At 45.3% G+C, this 22,360-nt stretch overlaps 1 protein-coding gene across 1 annotated transcript in view; it reads left to right on the forward strand.

Annotated features, from left to right (window-relative positions):
- Nucleotides 1-22,360, forward strand: part of LOC107122755 (cadherin-18-like) — a 62,481-nt gene that overhangs the window by 37,329 nt on the left and 2,792 nt on the right. Inside the window, exons 4-5 of the mRNA XM_015425889.1 lie at nucleotides 7,822-7,943; nucleotides 12,029-12,146. Of these exons, the coding sequence (XP_015281375.1) occupies nucleotides 7,822-7,943; nucleotides 12,029-12,146 (240 nt within the window). The remainder of the gene's footprint in view (nucleotides 1-7,821; nucleotides 7,944-12,028; nucleotides 12,147-22,360) is intronic.

The raw sequence follows: 22,360 nt of genomic DNA on the forward strand, positions 1-22,360 counted from the left end.
CCCTGACCCAGCACCTGGGAACTCTGAAACTGAAAACTCCATGCCTTTAACATAATCAGAGTCCTTGCCAAACCTAAGTGCTGGAGAGGATTACTACCAAACCCCAGGACAGCTTGCACCTGAAGCCGATCAGGCAGTGCCTGGCCCCAGCAACACGCCACCCGATTCTCCGCCACCTGTCGACCGGCTGAGGAATCAGAGACGCCAGGACTTGGCAACCAGACGCAAGGAGGCACGCTTGCGCGGTCGGAGAACAATGAGCCCGGAGTTCTAGCAGGATCAAGGACTTCGCGAGGCAGTGCTAATGAGTTAACGACCCAGCACACTATTTGAACAGGTCACTGACTGCTGGCAGATTGTGCTGGCAAACTAGTCCTTCGGACCAGAAGCTCTGCACCTCTGACGCTGTTCCTGAGATCCCGTACTGACTGACTTCCCAGTTCCCGAACCCAGTCCGCGTTTTTACAACTCTCTGGCTCTTGATCCTCGGCTCTGCACCCTGACATTCAACACTCACCTCTCTGGACTCTGACCCTTGGTAACGCTCTGACTACAGCTTGGATTTGTGTATTGGGACACTGGCTCTGCTTGTCTTTGATCTCTCTAGCTTTGACTCTCGGACTGAACTGTAAACTCTCCCTCTCTGCCTGGCCCCCTGGCTCTGTCGTGACAAAGAGCCAGTTTGGTGTAATGCTTAAGTGTGCGGACTCTGGGAGAACTGGGTTTGATTCCCCACTCTACCACCTGCACCTGGCTGGATGGCCTTGGGCAAGCCGTAGTTCTGATAAGAGCTGTTCTTGAAAAAGAGCAGTTTCTGTCAGAGCTCTCTCAGCCCCGCCTACCTCACAGGGTGTCTGTTGTGGGGAGGGGAAGGGAAAGGAGCTTGTAAGCCGCTCTGAGACACCTTTGGGTAGTGAAGGGTGGGGGATAAATCCAATCTCTTCTTCTACTTCTTCTTAAACAAAACCAAGAAGAAACAATGCCACTTAGTGGCCCTCCTTTTGTGTTTGGTGGGAAGGGGGGTAGACATTGTGAGTCGTTATTGTCAAGGAAACGTGATGAGGAAAAGCCGAGAGGAGGCTGATCGAATTAGCAATCCAGGTTGAATGGTGTTAGATCTGGGTGAGGCAGGTCCACTGTCCAGCATATGCAGATGTCAGGGTGGTGGGGAGAGGCTGCACCTGGGTCAGACCGAGGTGCCACACCTTCCAGGGTTTTTGCCTAGGCATAATTATGAGGCCTGCCTATCTGGGATCCATCTTGTTTATACTTTGGTCTAGTCTGCCTTGCTTATGTACTCCTGGGGTGCTGTGAAATGGGGGTGTTCTCCATATTGCCTCTCAATAAAGAGAGGGGGTCTGCCCGCTTACGGGAGGAGCCCCCTTTGGTGCACCTCCCCCAATCTGCATTGCCCAGTAGGGGAGAAGCTACAGTGAGAGCTCCTCCCATTTGGAAAGGCATCATTTCACAGCACCTCCCACACGGCCAGGTTGTATTTTTTTTTAAGTGGCCTAATATTTACATCATCATTCAAAATTAGGTAACAACTAAGGAGTTCACATTTCCCCCCAGAAATGTATACTTTTTCAAGTGGATTTAAAAGCTCAGTTGGGGAGGGGAGGCTAGGAGAACAGCTTGATTTCTTGTGTTGTTTTGCATTCATTCTTTTGATTCTCTCCAAACTGCAAATTATCAGATGATTTTAATGAGTGTTATTAGATAATTAAAGCGCATGAGTTCAGCCTTTCATTGTTCAGACGTCATTACAGGGCTGCACCTTGAACAGATAATGTAAAATTCATTCTCACGGGTAATCGTTACAGCTTGTTAATCACCCAGTCTTGTTCTGTAGTTGGCAGAGTGTTCTGGATGATTGCCTGTGCAGCGAAGATGCTGATGTTAGTGTTATCTCCTATGTCCTGGTGGCTAATTTATGGGAGATTTTTGTCTGGTGAATTATTTCAAGGGTAACTTCATTCAAGTGCAGGAATCTCCCCTGGACACTCCTAATTTTTGCTTTTACAATAGATCACCACAGTATTGGCACCTGCCTTTCAGTTACAGCAGGCCAGATTGTCTTCTAAGGTGCCACACAGTGGTACAAAAGCTAACCTTGCTCCCCACCCCCCCTGCCTATGATGCTTGTTCAACCAAACAAGCAGAATGCAGTGACAGAATCTTGTTGATTGATCCAGCTGGGCCTTTGCATATGTCAAAACATCTTCATTACATTGTATGCTGATTTGCCATTCACCTATGTAAAGGCCTCTGCCTATATATATGAACTTCCATTTCAACGTATCTGAGGAAGTATGCGTGCACACAAATGCTCATACCTTGAATAAAACTTTGTTGGTCTTAAAGGTACGACTAGACTCTAACTTTGCTCTACACTCTTGTTCAAGTAGAGTGAACTGTACCTCTTCTAGCTTCAGATAGGGCTCGCCATTTCTGAACATTTATCTGCATCCCCCAAAAATCTCCCTCCAAGGAAACAACGAGGACATCAGGGAGAAAACTTGTAGCCCAGATTTAGTGTCCTCATCATCTACTTACAGGGAGATTTTTACCTGTGGGAAGGGGGCTTTCAAAAACTCGCATCGCTTTTGTGTTCCTTTGCAGAACCTTTCTTGGCAGTCTCCCGTTCAAGTACCAGATCTGCTTAGCTTCTCAGATCTGGCGAGATTGGGCTACGCCATACTATTCCACATCCCCGAATCCTTATTTGTGGGCCTTATTTATTTAGATAATTTAAAAGAGGTACATATTCATATGGCCTCCAAATCACCACCAACACAGTGAAGACTGCTGCAGCTAAGGTAGCCCATTTAGCAAAAGTTTAGTGAGTGGAAGTGGGCCAATGAAACTAGTTATTAAGGGGACAGCTAGAGGGACCATTTAAAAGTTGGCAACCCCTAATAGAGTGGGACATCCCACAGCACTAGGGCAAGTGGTGGAGATCACCTGAGTATTTTATATGTTTGACCGGCTCTATTTCCTTTCCGTCTGTTATCCGTTTGAATAATTTCCAAGTTTTTGAAAAGACGGTGTTGTTTTTTATTTTCCATAACTCAGTTGTAACTTATTAGTTGTAAAAAAAACGCAAGGCATCAATTCAGCAAGCGTTTCAAGCCCACTCTGGAGCATGATACTAATACTGTGTCATCAGCATATAATAATAGGGGCATGTGTATAGAACCAAATTTAGGGCTATGGCAGTTGGCTCCTACTACATCTGGGGCAAAATCATTAAGGAAAAGTTAAATAAAAAAGATGCTAAATTACAACCCTGTTTAACTCCTTTATTGGAAAGGATTTGGGGGGTTAGCTTACCTGCTAAGGAGCATTTGACTTGACAGGTGCTAGAGGTGTGTAACTGTTTAATGAGCATAAGTAGTCTCTCGTCAATGTTCATTTGGTTTAATTTAGCCCAAAGTAATTCCCTATCAGTTGAGTCCAACGCTCCCTTAAGGTCTAAGAAAGCAACATATAATTTGGAGTTACATCTCTTAGTATATTTATTAACCAAATGAGATATAACAGTGCAATGATCTAATGTATTTTCCCCCTGACAAAAAGCCCACCTGTTTTGGGCCCAAAATTCTCTGCTGTGTCATCCAGAGGGTAAGCTTAGATAGTAAGTGCTTAGCATGTAATAGAAAGCAGGCATATCAGTCTAAAATTTGAGGGGGTTGTATACACATCCTTTTTTATAGACAGGGACTGGTCCTGTCTATCATTGTAAAAAGGCTGCAAGAGGAGCAGCCCACCAGTCCAGGTCCAATTTTAAAACCTCTGGGGATATTAAACCCAGGCCAGGGGCCTTCCCTGACTTCAATTGAACAATCAATTATTTTATTTCACCAGGTGACATGGGTGGCCAGTCAGATAAATCCTCCAGGGAGAGATCAAGTGGCTCACCGACAGATATCTGATCCTCATAAAACCGGGTCAAAAATACTGAAACCAAGTATAGAAAGCAATAGAGGCCACGGCAGTGTCAGGCTCGTGTGTGACCCGAGGAGGGGCGCCCCCCGAGGCCGTGGCGCCGGCGGGTTGTCCCGGGCGGAGGGGCGACTCCTGAAGGTCGGCAAGGGAATCTCCGGAGAGCTCGGGATCTCAGACTGACAGGAGACGGGGTTAACAGCACCCCCGCGGTCTCTCTGTCTGGATGCCACGATACCCTTCGTCTCTCTCTCTCTCTCGGCCTGGGTCGCTACCGCATCACCTCCTCCCTGGTCCTTGTCTCTGCCGGTCTTTTATTGCTCCTGCCGTACACTCGGTGCCGCCCCTTCCTCTCCCGAGAGAAGGCCCTGCCCCCCTTTATACGGAGGAACGCCGCCAGGGCGTTCCCCCGCCCGCTGGCTGGCTCGGGTCGCGCCGCCCGCTCCTGGCGCGCCTGCTGCCCTGCTCTCCTGCCGCCGCGTCCGGGTCTGCTGGGCGGTTGCTGCCGGGTGAGTAGGCACGGGGGTCGGGGGTCCTCCTTCTCCTCGCACCTCCCCTGGGGTCCCCTGGTCCCGGACGTCGGGAACGGGACAGGCAGGAGCCTCCACATGTAGTGATCCCAAAACTATAGCCCACTTAAAAAAAATTATTTAGTGTCATGGCTTGATTATTAATCATGCCTCTCTTTTTACATAAGCTGTTGGAGCCAATTCGTAAGCTTAAAATATTCTGGAGGAAGGAGTAAGTCCTTAAGAGTCATGATAGGGACTATAGGAATTACACAGGAGAATTTTCATGTCTCTGTATTCCCTGTCAAACCAGGGGTTTGCGCAGTTCCTACTCACTTTGTTTGGTCTGTCAGGTTTTTGACTCAGTGACTCTATTATATAGGATGTTGATGCATTATAAGCTTTAATAATTACTGCAGGCTCATCTGCACTGGTTATAGAAGATCTATGTTCAAGAAGAAGTCTAGATTTAAACAATTGTGGATTGTTTTGTATAGACCAGAGTTATCATCCTGCAAAATCCTAGGCAATAAATCTGGTTCAGCATACTGGGTCAAGGCACAACAGAGAGATCCTGGGACGGGGGGGGGGAGCTAAATTTGAGAGTCCGAATGAGGGGGAAATTATCACTGATAATAAAATCACCCAAAGTGTTTGTATTGAATGCTGGTCATAAGACCGTAGTAATAAAACTAAACTAAACATCCAGAGTGAAATCTAAAATGTGGGTCTTCAATGAGGGGGAAACCAAAATAATAATAACAATAATCACACTACAACCTCTTGTTGATACAAAAGTAAATTCACCAGAGTTGGGAAAGTTAGTTAACCCATTCGGCCAGATTCTATTAAATTGGACACAAAATTTAGCAAGGCAAATGCTGAGTTCAAGTGGTCATCCTTAGAATATCTCATGAGGGAGAAAATAGGTGGAAGTGTCTCATCCTGACCCACCTCCCAGAGCCCTAAAGAATATTCAGTGGTCATTGCCCACCCTTGCATTAAAGGCACCAGCTAAAGCTGTTTCTGCAAGGGGAAATTTTTCTTCCAATTCTTCCATTCATAAATTATAAAAGCTTATGTCAGCTTTGTTGATCAATACACTTGAATGATCCTGTGGACCTGGTGCTGACTGTGGGTATTCCCTTTTGTGTACTTTCTATTAAACAAGCAATGTTATTGTGATCACAACCTTTCAGCAAAAGAAAGGGTCTGACTCTCCCACTGCAGCTTCAATTGACGTTTCTGTTACGGTGCACAAATGAAAGAATGAGGTTGTTTTGAAAGCATCAAAAATAAATCTGAACAATGTTGTCCCACACATGTACAGTACTGAAGTTAGATCAATACATAATGAACTGTTTTGTGTGTTCTGGCACAAAGAACTCCAGTGGTGAGCTGTGACATGATTAAGTTTAACAGACAGTTCAAACATGTAGCTTCGCGGGAGGTTGTTTCTTTGAAGGCACACCCACACCTGCATTTCATTGCCTCCCGATGTATGAACCTTTCGTGTGCAGAGATGACGTTGGTATGTTGTCTCTGCTTGAGAATTAGCACCTACCAGAGTCTGCTTTTAGGTTTGTAGAAAACCCAGAGAGAGGACAAATCATTTGTGATCAGAATGGTGTTTATAGATACAAACAATGCTGCCCTTCCAAAAAGGGAGGTTCGCCCTCCATCCCCCAGCCATTCATCAAGAAAGAAGATGATGATGAATTCTGTGTGCTGTGCCAGTAAGCCATCCGTGCATGTTTATAACATTAAAAAAACTTCAAAACCTCAAGAAAGGTAAATACAACAGGGAACAGCAGCGAAACAAAACAAAGTCAGATATAACCCACCCCCAAAAAGAGCATAAAAGGGAAAAGGATACAACAAAGCAAAACAGAAGCTCTGAAAGTGGAGCACAGCCTTGAGCGTCTCCTATCTCACACACTTAGATGTTTACAACAGTGATTCAAATCTGCATTTGTGTGCTTTTGCATTTATAGTACACTTTGATACTAAACCTGACCAAAGGGGCCACCCTCCCTATGTGGGAGACTTCTCCGCAACAGGGAACGTTCTAGGACAGCCTTGTTAGTGTAAACAGAAGTTGATTCTAATGTGCAACCTCTGATGTAAAAGAACCCTCTCATGGAATGACACCATTTACTGAGATAGCAATTTATATCCCACTTGTTGATTTAGAGTGTGCTAGCACAAAATAATATCATCTCCAGTATCTAAGAATGCACATGGGAGACTATTTGTTTGAAACGCCTGCAGTGGACGTACTCACAGAAGACCATTGTGTGGAGACTTCATCGAATCCCATGAATGCCCTCAATCTGCCTTGTGTCTCCTAGATCCTAATCTGACACTCCCAACAAAGATTTGCACTATAATGTGCATAACCACTTTGTGGAAATCTCCTGTTCTTGTATAGATAAGTGTTCTGAACATGAAATAGCCGGTGCTAAACAGTCCAATGTAACTTATTTATTTATTGCTTCTTGGTAATAACACGGCAACATTATTGGCTCCATTAAATTGTGATTGAACCAACTTGAGTTGGAATTCCTCTTTTGTCCTTTTGCACTGTTCTTTAAAACAGGGCCAACTGTTCTACTTCTGATTATCCATCCATCAGGCTGTAGCATTGTCAGCTATGCTGCCATGAGGGTGGTGTATGTTTCTGGTCGCTGTGCATGCCTTCCCATGCACTTAATTGCATCTTAGCTGTAACGCATATCTCTCAAGGCCACTGGAGCAGTTGGTGTGTCTAGAATCCGTGGGAAGCTTCTTACCTTCCCAGCTTCGGCAGCTGTTAGTTTTCAGGCAAATGCCCACGCGCGGGAGCCCATCTAATTGGGTACTCCATGGGGGGGGGGATGTGAATGCACTTTATCCTATTATGCGCATAGGTAACCCGCCATTCCTAACAGTGTTCATATTACTGCGTCTATAGCTTTTCAATAAAAGTAAAACCTTCTTGGAAGCATGTGGATCCTGACAAGCATCCAATCAAGTCCATTGATTAACCGCTATCTCCAAGGAGGAAGTATCCAATAGACTCTGAAGACTCTTCTGCCAAAATGTCCCAGAACGTTCCAAAGCTTTCATTTAACAGTCAAGCTTTTCCTTTGAATTCATTTTTCACCATGCTAGCAGTGTTCAGCAAACCACATCTTTATAAGGCTGTCGTTCCTGCAGTGGTTCCGATGTAGTACATGAAACCTTCTGACAAGCCGTCAGTTTGAAATAGCGCACCAATCTGCGACTCTCCAAGGTCCGGGCCAGCAAAGTCCTTTGAGGACAAGTTGTGATGTTGTTAAGTGTCTTTTGAAACTGCTGAATCATTTGATGCTTTTGTGTTTTACAGACAGTCCCGGACTACTGAGCCATGTCCCCATTGGAATTAAAATTCTCGACGTCAATGACAACCCTCCAGAGCTTGCCAGAGATTATGATGTGGTTGTCTGTGAGAATGCAAAGCCTGGGCAGGTAAAACACCAGTTGCACACTCAGCTCTCATGTTTGAAAGCAGTGTAGTGGTTGTGTCAAAGAGGAGATTTTCAAAATGTATTCCATAAATGGCTGGCTTGGGGAAACCCCACTCTCTGTGGGACAAAAACATCTGGTGCTGTTAGAACTCTCCTTGGTGAAACATTTCATATAGTGATGTGCACCTCAAAAACAAAATGGTGTTTTTTTGGATCCAGGTATCAGGGAGCTGAAAAATACCGCTATTCTTGGTTATCCAGGTCCCAAATACCAGTTTGGTATTTGGATCCGGGTTGGGGGGGGGGGATTCCAATATTATTCAGCTCCATTATTCCCAAAGGATAATCTTTCTGGAGGGCTGGGGGGGGCTGTTTCTTGAACAAATAACACGGAAATTACAGTGTGGTTCCTGTCCTTTAAATAGCCCCCAAGGTTCAAGTGAATTGGACCGAGAAGTCCATTTCTGTGGGCCTCTGAACAAGGTGCCCCTAGCCATTCTCCATTGTTTTTTTGGTGGGCAGGGGTATTCCATGCTTTCTTCAGGGCAAAGCAAACCCTGGCTGAAAATCTCTCAAAGCAGGAAGAACCACCAACCCCAAAGAACCAATACAGAACCAGAGAATCCCAGCAGCAGTTCAGGACAGTGTGGCAAGGCTCACACAACACACGCCCAACCTAAAAATGTCAGACCAGAGAATCTTCCCAGCGAAACAGAATAGGGGCACTGCTGCAAGCCCGGAAAATGTGCAATAGGAGAAGCCAACCCAATGTACAATCCGAAAATCCAAGGCAGTGTCAATGCAGAATCCGCCACAAACCTGACACAAACCAACATGCAGAAAGAACACGATGTCGCAAGACCCATAGAACAAATTTCAAAGCACAGAATCTAAGCCAGATCAACCTGGCAAGCTGAAATCAATCCCTGGAAAGAAGATGCTGACAAGGACACACAGAAAAATTCGGGGGGGGGGGCAGTCCCAGGAGCCTTAAAACACTGGCTCCCAGTTTCTCAGAACTCATTTCCCAGTATCCCAGAAAATGTCAGATACCATCTAGAGACCTGAATATATGTGGGAAATACAGATAAGGTATGTTTCAGATACATGTTCAGACTGGATATATCCAAATGCACAATGAAATACAACCTTTTTCACTTGGAAGCTGCAATACCTTTTCAATAGATTTTAAAAAAATCAACATGTCCTTCCGAAATACTAAAAACAAGAAGACTTTAGAATAAATTTCATAAGCATCTAAGAAATCAAAGTTTTATGCAGTTTCCATCACAAATTCGTAAAACCAAACACCTGTCTATCAGTTGCTGTAGATTTTCCGGGTTGTGTAGCCGTGGTCTTGGCATTGTAGAACCTGACGTTTCGCCAGTAACTGTGACTGGCATCCTCAGAGGTATAAACACAGAAAGATGGAATACTCTCTGTGTCAAACCTGTCTATCCATTAAAAATAAATCCAGAAAGAACAGATCTGATTGCCAAAGATTTGGTTTTGATATTACCAGGAAGCTGTCTGAAATAGCTGTCTGAAATAGCAACATCTTACAAGACCTGAGCAAGAGGCAGACAGAGAAGAGTCTCCGTGCACTCTGTGAAACAAACTGCTGCACGACTGTGGGGCAATGCTTTAGAGAGGGCCCATGTCTCTGTAGATGCCAGACAGACTTCCCAAGAAGACGGCATGGTCCACAGGTGCCACGAAAGGAGGTCCATTCGGCTGGTGGCCTCTGGGCTTTAAATCGGCAGCATCTCGAATTGAACCCTGAAGGAAAGTTGCAACCCATGTAGCTGCTTTAACCCCGATGTGACATGGCCGCCCTCATGCCTGAGACCGAGTGAACAGCCTTAGCTTCTGTGTGCTTTTCAAGGGCAGCTCCATAAAGCGTTCCTGATAGCAGTTTAGGTGAAAGGCTCGAGTAGGAAGAGGGGGGTTAGCCCAGCATGGACAAGTCTAGAAGGGATGGTGGTTTCCTGGTAAAATCCACCTGGATCATGAAATTCCTGGGAACTGGTTTGTTTTGTTTTGTTTGTTTTCCTGGGATCTTGCTGGGAGCGTTATCTCTTTGTCATGGGGCTACCAGGGGACTTCACGCATGGATCTCCTAGGATACAGCTCTGTGCTCTGAAGACTTTCTGCTATCCAGTTCTGAAGAAGAGCTACAGTTTGCCTCCTCCTCCTCCTCCTCCTCCTCCTCCTCCTCCTCCGGGGCCACACCACTGATTCCTTTCAAGGCAGGGGTCCTCCTCCTCCTCCGGGGCATGGTTGGAAGGGTTAGGATACAGAGGCCTTCCTCAGGCTGAGCGGGCATGTGTCTAGTCCATGCCTGTCTGCTAGGCCCCCTGGGAGCCCTGCGTATACCATTTTGGGTGCCATGACAGAAGACGGGCAGGACACATAAATCAGAAGGGAAACTCCTTGTTTGCCGAGATGCTTGCTGGTTCTGGTCATTTATGTGCCTGTGTTGGTTTGAATGGAGATTTGTGATTAAGGTTTTCAGATTTAATTACTGAGTACCTATTGGTTGATAGCAACAGAAACTTTCTATAAAATAAGCAAATGCTTTCAAGATCCTACACTAGATGACCTTTTAAGGAAGAATTCTGGCTAGATTTTGCAGGGTCTGGCCCTCTGCTTTTCTCCACCTCCGTCTATGCCCCTTTTTCCTTCCTCCTCCCTTCCATTTTTTTTCCTCCTGTCAGCTCTTTATGTACCCAATTCAACTTGCGCTTCCCCACATTACTCTTTCTAGCGGTTTGTATTTCCCGTTGACAGCTCTGGGCCAAGACAGATTCATGTCCTCAGATACAATCAGCAATCTGCTATTGGGGAGAAGGAAGAGCACCCGTGGAGTTTCTTCTGATGTTACAACAATCCAGAGAATGTTCCTGGCAAATAGACAATTGCAAATGTGCCAACTGAAGAGAAGGGAGTTTTATTCCTCGTTCCAGTGTAGCAGTCTGCATTGCAGAGGTTTTTATTTTTCCAGACCCCGATTTCCCAATGCTATAAAGACGTCTAACAGCACTTCATCTTCATATTTATGTGGGACAAAATAAATGACATAGCTGCTATGTCTTTGCTTATCCTGCAGTTCACTACCACCTTACAACAAAAGATATAACACACACCCTGGTGTGACTGTCGTTCTCATTTAATAGTTTTACTTGGCAGAGGATTGATAGGATGATTAATAGCATGCCAGTGTTGGGCCAAATAGTTAAAAGAAGATTGTTTTAACCCGCGCTTGCATCCTTCCCAGCAGCATTTGTACTAAAATATATCTTTATCAAATCTTCATAATGTATATGGACTTTGCCAATATGCAGTAAGCTGCAGTGCTGGGTCTTTGTTTAACTCATTTCACGTCTTGGCCTAAATATATCAAGCTACAAAAATCAGGTGAAGTGACAGTGCTGGAAGCCTTTGACAGCATAGAAAGTATGGAGTACCAGAGGCCACACGAAAAGAAAAGGGGGGGGGGAACAATTATCCTTTACTGTGTAAAAGCCAATTGTTAATATATACAGTGCAAACAATACAGTGCATACGGTCCCTATATATAGTGCAGGCCACAGTAAAGTTTAACAATTAAAGTATAAGAATTCAGTGCACGGTACAGTGAAGTATAACCATTGATGGCCCGCCAGCTAATTAAGATACCATTTTGCTATCTTCTTCAGAACTGTTTCTTCTGTTGCAGTCTTGGAGTCTGTACAGTTGTTGTGAGTTGTCTGTAAAAGACAAGAGTAGAAACATCCGTATGCATAATACAGCATCTAAACTGACTCACTACCACGGAGAAAATAACTCTTCCTGTTTATGTCAGCCAATCATAGAAGAAGAAAAGGAGGACATTTAAAACATAAATCTGTAACAAATAAAATATAAGCCAATTAGTTGAGACAAAAGGAATGAGAAAACAAGGGAGGATGCAACAAAAAAGACGTTAAAGAGCTCACACTTAGAACTGACAGTTGCCATGTAGAAGGTTGTGAAATTGAACCGAGCTTACAAGATTCAGCTGAGTTCTATTCAGACTTGATCACACCTTTTTCATTGTCCTTTCAGACAATTCAGACTATCAGCGCCACTGACAGAGACGACTTTGCCAATGGACAAAGGTTCCGTTTTTCTCTGGACAGCAGTCTTCCTTTAAATCCCAACTTTACGCTGAAGGACAACGAAGGTAAATGGGAACTTTGTCTTGGATGTCTCCTTGAATGGAATGACTTCCTTTTCTTTAATCTTTGTTTGTCAGTGGCTGGAATCCTTAATCTATCAGGGCGGAAGTGTTTGCATCAAGGACACATGCAAACAATGAATGTTTAGGGGTTGCACTGAAAAAAATAACCTTGTAATATTCATTCCCCTTCTGTATTTTACTGTGTGTTTGTACTCTCAATGTCTGGTTTATGAGGCTTCTTTTTGTTCAGCATACTGTGCAAAAAGTGGGGTTACAGAGATTTACTTTGGCTCCTCACTTGAGTAACACTGCAACATCGTTATGCTTGCAACTATGGCTTCTGTTGGCTTTTTAAAAGACAAATGAAGGACAGGATTATGAGAAAATGGGATGTTATTGCTCCTTGCCACATTTTCTTCGCAGTTGTGGAATATTGCATTGCAAATTATGGCAGCGACTCTATTTTTTTTTTTAGTATAAAAATTGGTTCTGTGGAATGGCAGTTCTACAATACTTGGAAATCATTTAAGTCAATGAGCAAAATGCAGTCTTCCCCCCCTCCCCGACAACCCGCTATCTGGATGACTTGAATTTTGAGCTTTTAACAGTGTAGTTCTATGCAGAGTTAAACCTTTCTAACCACGGTGACTATAGTGGATGTAGACTGGCGCAGGTCTGTCTAGGATTTTACTGAAAGTGAAGCTGCTGTTGTTGTTGACCTTCTTTTTTCTCAAAGACTTGGGTATTTTATGTGTGTGTTCCCCCCACCCCACCCCACTCCCATTTGCTGCCTATGAGTACCTGGTACTATCGTCCTAAACAGGATTACGCAGAATCTGACTCAGGTGTATTCAGTGGGACTTGCACTCACAAAAGTGTTCCTAGTGTAGGTGTATGCTTTTTTTAAAAAAAAGGAGTCTGAAAAATCATTGTTAAAAAAATATATGATGTCTCGCTTTTCCCCTAGAGGACCCCCAGTCCAAAGGCATCTGTTTTGCAGCCCTGGGACGAGGGAGGGAGGGCCCAAAATGGAATAAGGAGCCCGACAGATAACTGGAGAAAAAGAGGCCGCAGCTTTTATTGGGAGTCAGTCTCCAGAACATTGGCACAGCACGGGGCGCAGATCCAGCACTGGGTGGCCCACCTGTTGGCCGATGATACCAACCATCCACCCAGCCTGCCTGCTGGGGGGGCCACCATGGGATGGCAGGCCCGGAGGACCCACATGGACACATGTTTCTGTGTGGTTCCCTTGCCATCTGAGCTGGGTGCCTGAGCTGAGCCTTTCACCAAACAAGTGTAACCCCAAAACCCCTTAAGGGGCACTTGCTCAGCTTTCCCCCAAACCTTGATCTGGGCTGTGATGGAACAGGCCTATGAAAAGCTGTGATGGAACAGGTGTGCAAGGAGAAACTATGCAACAATCATGAAGACTGAGATGGAGGGACGATGGGCAGGGGAAGCGGGAGCCCAACTGCCAACTAGCCCAGGTGGCGGCCCATTAAGCCACAGGGACAGACCAGAATGAAGGCTCCAGCCTTCAGGCTCACCTGGGGGCTCTGGCCCCCTTGCAGCCAGCTTAGACACCTGGATTGCCTTCCCCACCCCTTTCACTCGCTCCCGGCCCATGGACACAAAACGGCCCCCAGTAAATCTGGGTCCATAGTTTGCAGTTCTAGGGGCAAGGGGCGAAGGTGAAGGCCCAAAGGGGAATAATGAAGTCGAACATGTAACTGGAGAAAAATATGTCACAGCTTTTACTGGAAAACAGTCACCGGAGCATTGGTGCAGCATGGGGCACAGATCCAACATTGGGAAACCTGGAAGCTGAAGCGCAAATGCCAAGAGGTCTAGGTAGCAGCCTGTTAGGTTGACAGGGAGTCAAACAGGAGAGAGGACTCTGGCCTTCAGGTCTGCCCGGAGGCTCTCCCCCCGCGCCCCGCCGCACAGCTTCCACACATCTGTTTGGAACAGAGACAGCAGCTTCTAGTGGCTTTGTTGGCTGTTGTTGATGATACTTCTGGATTATGATGCATGACTGAGGGAACTTACTCAAAATACGTTCACCTGGCAATCATTTTCATGTCAAAGTTCTCAGCATTCCTGGCTTGTACGTTGAGTATCCTCACTGGTCTAGCAAGCCATCTTCAAATAAAAGCTTCCCATGGTTTTCAGAGAAGAAGAAAACAGACAAATGCTGGGGAAGGACAGCACAGAGTCTTGAATGTAGACTGGGAAAAACTGTGTTCGGATCCCTCCTCAGCCTTGAATGACCCTGAATAATCTTGGACCAGATAATATTTTTCCTGCCTAACTTCTCTTTCAGAGTTGTTGAGGGGGGGGGGGAGCCCTGAAGAAAAACTGGGTTGTGGAGATGACAAACTAGTCTTTTGTGAACAAAGGGAGGATTTAGAATTGCCAGTTTTCACTTCAGGAACATTACAAAAGCAAATCTAAAGATACAAATGTAAAATGTTGATCTTTAATTAATCACAACACCTTAGAAAGCTGAGAACAGATGAAATACTTAACACAAACAGAGTTGCACAAACAGAGCCCTGTCATAATTCTGGAATGTGGAAGGGTGCCCTCCCATTTTCTGTCTCAGGTCTCCCTGGCTCACCAACTGTTGCTATCTTATGCTTGACCTTGTAGATGCTACAGCCGCAGCTCTTCTCGGCTGGGAAAGTTAACGGCTTTTTGCTTTGCCTGCTTGCTTTGCCCGTGCACACGAGGTATATCCATTGGCTTATGCTTACCGGGGGGCTGTTTGATTCTAGTATAAGTCAGAGGCCCTTGTATATGCAGCCATTCCTGACACAAGCTGTAAACGTGTCTCTAGTACTGGATTTACCAATAAACAGTTATCTTCTCATGAAGCCCTGTATTGTGTAACCTGACTAAGGACCCTGACACAGAGCTGAGCAACAAATTTAAATTTGCCTAAGGCAGGGGGGGCAGATTCTCCCCTGTCCTCTTGTGCCAGCCTATTATGCATAATGTGTTAAAAAAGCCCTCAGATTTCGAATAATACGTGAGGCCCCACTGCTGGACCTCCTGATGGCACCTGGTATTTCTGGCCACTGTGTGATTCAGAGTGTTGGACTGGATGGGCCTTTGGCCTGATCCAACACTGGCATCTCTTATGTTCTTATGCTCTCCAAAGTGCTCTGGCATTCACATGCTATACCTCTGCAATGATCTCTCTGGCGCCTTGTCTCCATACCCACCCCCTGTGCTTGCCTTCAATATGTTTTGTTGTATAGATCAAAGTTTTGAGTCCAGTGGGGGCACCTTGAAGACCAACAAAGTTTGATTCTGGGCATATGCTTTCGTGTGCATGCACACTTCAGACACATTGAAACAAGACTTCCTCAAGCCTTACATATAGGTGATGGGGGGTTTAGTTGCCAGGAGGGCTAGTTAGAGTCAAGGGGCATAAGTTACCGAGCAAAAAATATAGCTCAGATTGGATTAAAGTAGTTGGTAAGACCTGTGAATAGCAGCAAAATAGCATACAAATAAGAGAGTTAACAAATAGATATATTTTGGCAGTGAGAAACAATGGTCCTAGATGTAATCAGATTTCTCCCTCCCCGTGTAATTTAGCCTTTAAATAATAGCTTCACGGGGGAGGGGGGGGAGATGGGTTGTGGCTGTGGGGCTGGGGAGGGGGGAATGGCTCCTCTTCCCCACCCCCAGCATTTCCCCAATCAATAAAGTCCTCCCCCAGGCTACTTGTAGCTGAGTAGGAAAAAAAGAGACTGCGGGGGGGGGGAAGAGCTACATTGCCCCTTTCTCAGCACCATGGCCTCGGTTTAGATTGACCTCACACACATACACACACACACACAACTGCTTCTTGAGAGTCATTTCACATCCATCTATTTCGTGTTTTATTCTGTCCTCCTGCCAAGGTGTTCAATGGTAAGGGACATGGTCCTTCTCTACCCGATTCTGTCCTGAGAGGGGATGATCGCCTGAGGTCTCCCAGTGGAAATTCTGTCCCCTGTACCACACCAGCTCTTGCATTGGGGTCTCCAACCAAAGACCTCCAGCATCATGTATTGTTTGCACTACTAGGAACCTGAACTTAAGGTGAATTAACATACCCATTTGTCTCCTACTGTAAGGTGAGATCCAAGAGGAAAGATAGGAGACGCATTCAGTCGTCATTTAGGCTACCACAAGTGGGGACCTGCAAGAAACTTACAGAGAGGGTGCATCCCTTCCCCCTCTTTGCTTCCTTCCCTCTTCCTCATTATCTATCAATCTCCCCACTCTTTCTACCCTTTCCGTTATCTACCTACCCATCTCCTTTGCCCCCTCATCCCTTCTCTGTCATAACCTACCCCCTACCCCTTCTGTGATATCCTGCCCCCATTTCCCCCTTTCCCTTTATCTGTCATTGTTGTTGTTCAGTCGCACAGTCAAGTCCGACTCTTCACGACCCCATGGACCACATCATGCCAGGCCCTTCTGTCCTCCATCGGCCTCCAGAGTTTGCTCAACTTCATGTTCGTTGCATCTATGACACTGTCTAACCATCTCACCCTTTGTCGTCCCCTTCTTCTTTGACCTTCAATCTTTCCCAGCATCAGGTTCTTCTCCAGCGAGTGCTCCCTTCTCATTTGGTGGCCAAAGTATTTCAGCTTCAGCTTCAGTATCTGGCCTTCCAGGGGACAGTCAGGGTTGATTTCTTTTAGGTTTAACTGATTTGATCTCCTTGGAGTCCAAGGGACTCTCAAGAGTCTTCTCCAGCAATCTGCCCCCTGTTTCACTCCTTTCTCCCATTTCCCTTATCTGTCAATCTACCCCTCATCTCTTTTGCCCCCACCCACATTTTCTACACCAGTCTACCCAACCCTTGCTGCTCTCCCACCTACCCCCACCCTTGACACTTCACTCACCCTCACCTTTGCAGCTCTCCCCACCTCCCCACCACCACCCTTGGCACTCTACTCAGCCACCACTCTTGCTGCTCTCCCTCCCTATCTAGCCCCCACCCTTGGCATTCACACATTTTTTCATTCAAACACCCTTGGCATTCACCCCCCACCTTTGGCCCTCCACTACTCCCCACCCTTGGCATTGACTCACCCCCACCCTTGCTCTCTTCCCACCTACCCCCACCCTTGGCTCTCCACTACCCCCAGCCTTCACATTCACTCACCCCCACCCTTGCTCTCTTCGCACCAAGTGGGGGCCTGCAAGACACTCACCCCCCATGTGTCTTGCAGGCCCCCACTTCCTGCCTTACTGGTCTATATGAATGTATTTATCTGTCTTTGCCAGTCTTTCAGTATCTTGTCATGTATCTCAATTGGTAACATCTGGAACAAGAAGTTGATTTTTGGGAGTATGTTCATTTTTACTGCAGAGATTTTCCCAAGCCAAGATAGGTTTAAATTAGACAATCCGGTCTTCTTGAATTTTTCCCCAAACTATTTCATAGTTATCTTGAAAAAGTGTTTCATTTTTCCCAGACACATTTATTCTGAGATATTTAACTGAGTTAGTAATCAGATCATAGCCAGTGACTGTTTTAATGGTTTTTTTTAATTTTAATTTTTGACTTATTATACCGCCCTAACCCCTAGGGGGGTCTCTGGGCGGTTTACAGGAATGTTCTAAGAACTTTTTACCCTGTCTAAGGCCACATACTTGTAGGGGTGGGGATTTCCTACCAGTACCCTTGTGGTGGGCCCGCTGTGTCCTTTTTCTGGCTCGGCTTTTTTCTTCCTTCCTTCCTTCTCGGCGGTATTTCTGGCATCTTTTCCACTGGCCTGCTGCTTTCCTTGGTGGGACCGTCTCTCGGCGCACGCCTTCGTGCTCGCTCCAGCTTCGGCTCTGTCCTGACCGGCTCCGCCGCGCTCGCAATCCACGTCACCGTGTGTCGCCACTGGTCTCCACCGCAGTCGTCTGCCGCCAGGGGTCGCTCTCTCGATCTTTCCGCACCATGGCATCTTAGGCTCTGCCGCCGCCGCCATTGATGTTCTCAGCGCTCGCTTGCTCGCTCGCTGCTCGCTGCCGCAACCACCACATACCTCGTACAGAGGCGGGTGCCCCCCACCCTTCTAAGGGTGGGTACCCATTTGCCTACTTGCTAGATTTAATTGCTTTGGGGCCGCTGGGTTCTCCTCATTTTGATAAACATTTAGAAATCATTTTCATTTCAGAGTAGACCTTCTCTCTACTCTTATGAAAAAAAGGAGAGACTTTGACTTTTTAAGACAGATTTTACTGAAGAAATAAATAAAATACTGTTGGAAGATTCCGTTTGCACTGGAAATGTACCTACCAAAGGGCAGACGAACTATAACCAGGCAACGCTTTTTTATTTCAGGGCAATTTAAACCCCTGAATAGATGTTTGCTAAGACTGGGATTTTTCTGCAACCCTAGGGGGTGTCCGAAGTGTGCAGAAAAATCTCTTTACCCTCCATCTGTGGAAATAAATATCCGCACATAGGGGGCATAATTGGGAATTAGATATGTAGATAAGAACTACCAGACAGCTAAACATATATTGATAAATTGTTTACAAAGCCCAGTTGCGGTTGGCACATGCAAGACAAAAAATTGCATTAGTTCAGCTTTACTGGCCCAGAGAATACAAGAAAGAAAGAGAGATTTTGCAGAAAGAGGAGGTGAATTGGGGTAGGGATGCTTGTGAATTTCTTACCCCTGTTTTTCAACATCAAAATCCCCATTTTGTTTTCCATTTTTCCTTGAGAAAATCAGATCTGTAATTCTTTATTTTAATGCCATTTTGTTTCTTTGCACCAGATTTTCCCATGAAATGTACTCATTTTTCAACCTTATTTTGTGTGACAGTAAATCAGCATTATACATGCATTTCATGTATAAATGGTCACGTAAATTGTGTATAAGAAACTATACAACATGTAAAACACAATGCAAACTTACTTTTAAAAAACTGAAAAGCACAGCATGGTAACTGTTAATAAAACAATAAATGATCATGAAAATAAATTAAGTAGGATTTGTTTGCTCATCTCTAATGTTGACCCCAAAAGTTATGGTCGACCCCAAAAGTTATAATATCTACAAATGGATACTCAGATTTCATCTGTAGTGCATAGCACCTTTAACCACTTTGACAGCTGCATTGACAGCAGCCCTACTTTGAGAAGTGTGATCTGTATATTGTTATTGATGCACTAGTTGCATCCTTGTTATGTGCACAAGTTCTGTCCAGTTGCAACTGACTTACAGCTACCTCAGTAAGGGACGTTCAAGGCAAGTGAGAAGCAGAGGTGGTTTACCATTGCATTCCTCTGCAGATTCTTCCTTGGTGATCTTCCTTCTGAGTACCAACCCTGCTTAGCTTCTGAGATCTGATGAGATCAGAATATACCATACCATTCCACATCCCCAAATCCTTTTTTGGCAACTTCAGCGTACTTAATCTGGGAATGTCAGTAGCTAGATTGTTTATAATCACCAGTTAGAGGGAACACATCTGATCTGAACAGTGCAGCTCAACTGGCTCTCAGTTTATATCCAAGGCCAGATTAAAGTGTGGGTTCTTACCTTTGGAGCACTAAATTATGTCAGTCAGGGTACCATCTACCGTTATGTGAGCCTTGCCAATACTCATCGTTATCATTACCATGTTCTTCCTTCCACTGAGGACAGGGTCTTCTCTTTTGTGGCACCTCTTTTGTGGAATGCCTTCATTGTAATGATCTAGCTAGCACTGAAAGTAATGAGTATTGTTGAATTTTTTCTTTTTGCTCAAGCCTCTTCATTTTTTTGGAAAAAAAATCTCTATAGGCTGCAGTCTTTCTTAGTAAGAAAGCAATGTGAACTATTTTAGAAGACAAATAACAACAAGCCAATGAGGTGGATTAGGCTGAGAGTGTGTATCCAGACCAAGTTCACCCAGCACATTTCCTTTGTAGCAAGTTGTAGTTATTTCTCTGAGGAAAACTGTAGTTTTGTAGACAAACACATGGCCCTCAGTCTGTGTCAGAATGCCTTCTCATGTTCTTGACCAGCACATGAAACAACTTATGTACCAAAGGTAGCAATGCCCAGCCATTTCATGTTTTTCCCTGGTTCCTAGGCTTAGAACACTGAGCATTAGATTTCTGTAATGAATGTCAATACATCAAAAGTAGGTTTGCAGTTTACAGATACACACCTGAACAATATACTCAAGATTGCTATAACGCGGACATTTTGATGCAATAATTCAGAGCAAGAGGTATCAAATACCCAAGAATGTTAAATAGACAAAATATTGCAAGAGTGCTAGTGTTTTAAGCAAGTTTTATTTAAAGTTTTTAAAAATATTTAATTGTGTTTGTCTGTGTCCTTATTTATATCTCTGCTATGTGGCATTACAATTTATGAAACATACAGCCCGGCCCAACAAGGTCTCATTTATGTCAGATCTGGCCCTCATAACAAGTGAGTTCAACACCCCTGAGCTAGATATTCTACAGCATATTGTTGTTACACCCAGGTTGTAACAAAATAGTGGGAAAAGCAAAAAAACAACCATCAATGGATGAATGGTCAAGAAATGTATGGAATATTGTAATGTTCCCAGAGTTACTGACCATCATAGCTGGATCCACACTGTGTTGGTTACTGCGGTACTGTAATGGTGCACTTCCTGAATTTTCCTGTCCAGACCAGAGGAGGTGAACCACTGTCATGGCATAGTATAAGTGGATCCACTCTACATAAAAAAGACAGTACTTGACAGGCCATCACACTCAAATGCGACCAATTAACAGAACACCGTGGCCGGAATGAGCTCCCAGCCCTATGTCCCAGCTCCCGCCCACCCAGCGGCTCGAAAGCCTGTTATAGGGCAAGTAGACAAATGGGTACCTGCTCTTAGAGTGGGGGGGCACCCGTCCTTCATGGCGTGGTGGCGGCGTGAGCAGTGGAGCGGCGGTGGCGGAAAACATGGCTGTAGTTGGCGAGTCGAGCGAGAGAGCAGAGGCTGGGCCAGCGGAGCATAGAGGCGGGGCAACACGGCAGGCCGAAGCCGATTGGACAGAGGCCGGCTGCGGGAGCACGCGCTGATGTGTGCTTGGCCCAGGCCTGGGAGGAGTCGCGACGACTGAAAGAAGACCTGCACCAGGGAGACGTCGTTGCTGGACTGGAAAAAGACCGCCCGCAGAAAGACCACAATAACGAAGTCTCTGCTTCAGGGTGCCTGTTAGGTTAGTCACTTCCCCCATTGTATGTGTGTGTGGCCTTAGGTAGGAATTGTATCAAATGTATAATGTAAACTGCTCAGAGCCCTTAGGGGGGTGAGCGGTATATAAATCGAAGGAAATAAATAAATAAACTCTGGCATGGGACTGCACAGACAGAGAAGAGGCTGGATTCTCAGTGGCTGTGATCATCAGAGGCAGATAGCATATTTGGTCCCCACTGGAGTGGTATTCCTTTGTTTGCACCCTCTTGTTTTCCCCCAGATAAGTGAGTGATGTACATATATTTCTATGAGGAAGGAAGTAAAGTGCAGTGTTTGGAGGCACCAACAGCTTCATCCTCTCTGATCAGGGCACATGTAGATACCCTGCATCTCCAGTAAGCCCCCGTGGTATTGAAGCTCTGCCTGCTTATGCTAACTTGTCACGTTCAACACTGTAATGATTGCTTGTTTTATGAGAGTGTGTGCGCCTTTAAATGTTTGGTTGAAGTGTGGTGACAAGTAGACTAGAGTGATTGAGAGAAACAAATGTGCTGTGATTGGTGGATGACAGTGTGGGAGGAGTTTTTGAAAGGAATCTCTCTGTGTGTGTGTCAGTTATGAAAGTCAGTTGGAATTGTTCAGTTGGTGTATATAGTTCTGTGTGAGATCTCAAAGACTGGCTTTTCCAGTGCGGAAAGGAAATCCACTTGCAAGCAGTCACTGAAGGGCATTATTCAATGTGTGTGGAAGCAGCCTATGTTGGCCTGCTGGATGGTTTGGAAAAGAGATGGACTCCCAAGTTCCACAAGAAGTTTGAATGGTAAATTCCACAAGAAGTTTGAATGGTAAGTTCCACAAGAAGTTTGAATGGTAAATTTTAGAAGCAGAAGATGTAACTTAAAATGCAATCTTTTGTGAGAGAGTGAGTAACTCTTGACTGGCACCCCAACCTTTCATATAAGCAACTAATGGGACACGCTGATGCAATTCCCTGTATTTCACGTTATCCCATGCTCCCAATCTAATGCCTCAGG

Source organism: Gekko japonicus, unplaced genomic scaffold (assembly GCF_001447785.1).
Source record: "Gekko japonicus isolate JY-2015 unplaced genomic scaffold, Gekko_japonicus_V1.1 scaffold2792, whole genome shotgun sequence".
NCBI classification, from domain to species: Eukaryota; Metazoa; Chordata; class Lepidosauria; order Squamata; family Gekkonidae; genus Gekko; species Gekko japonicus.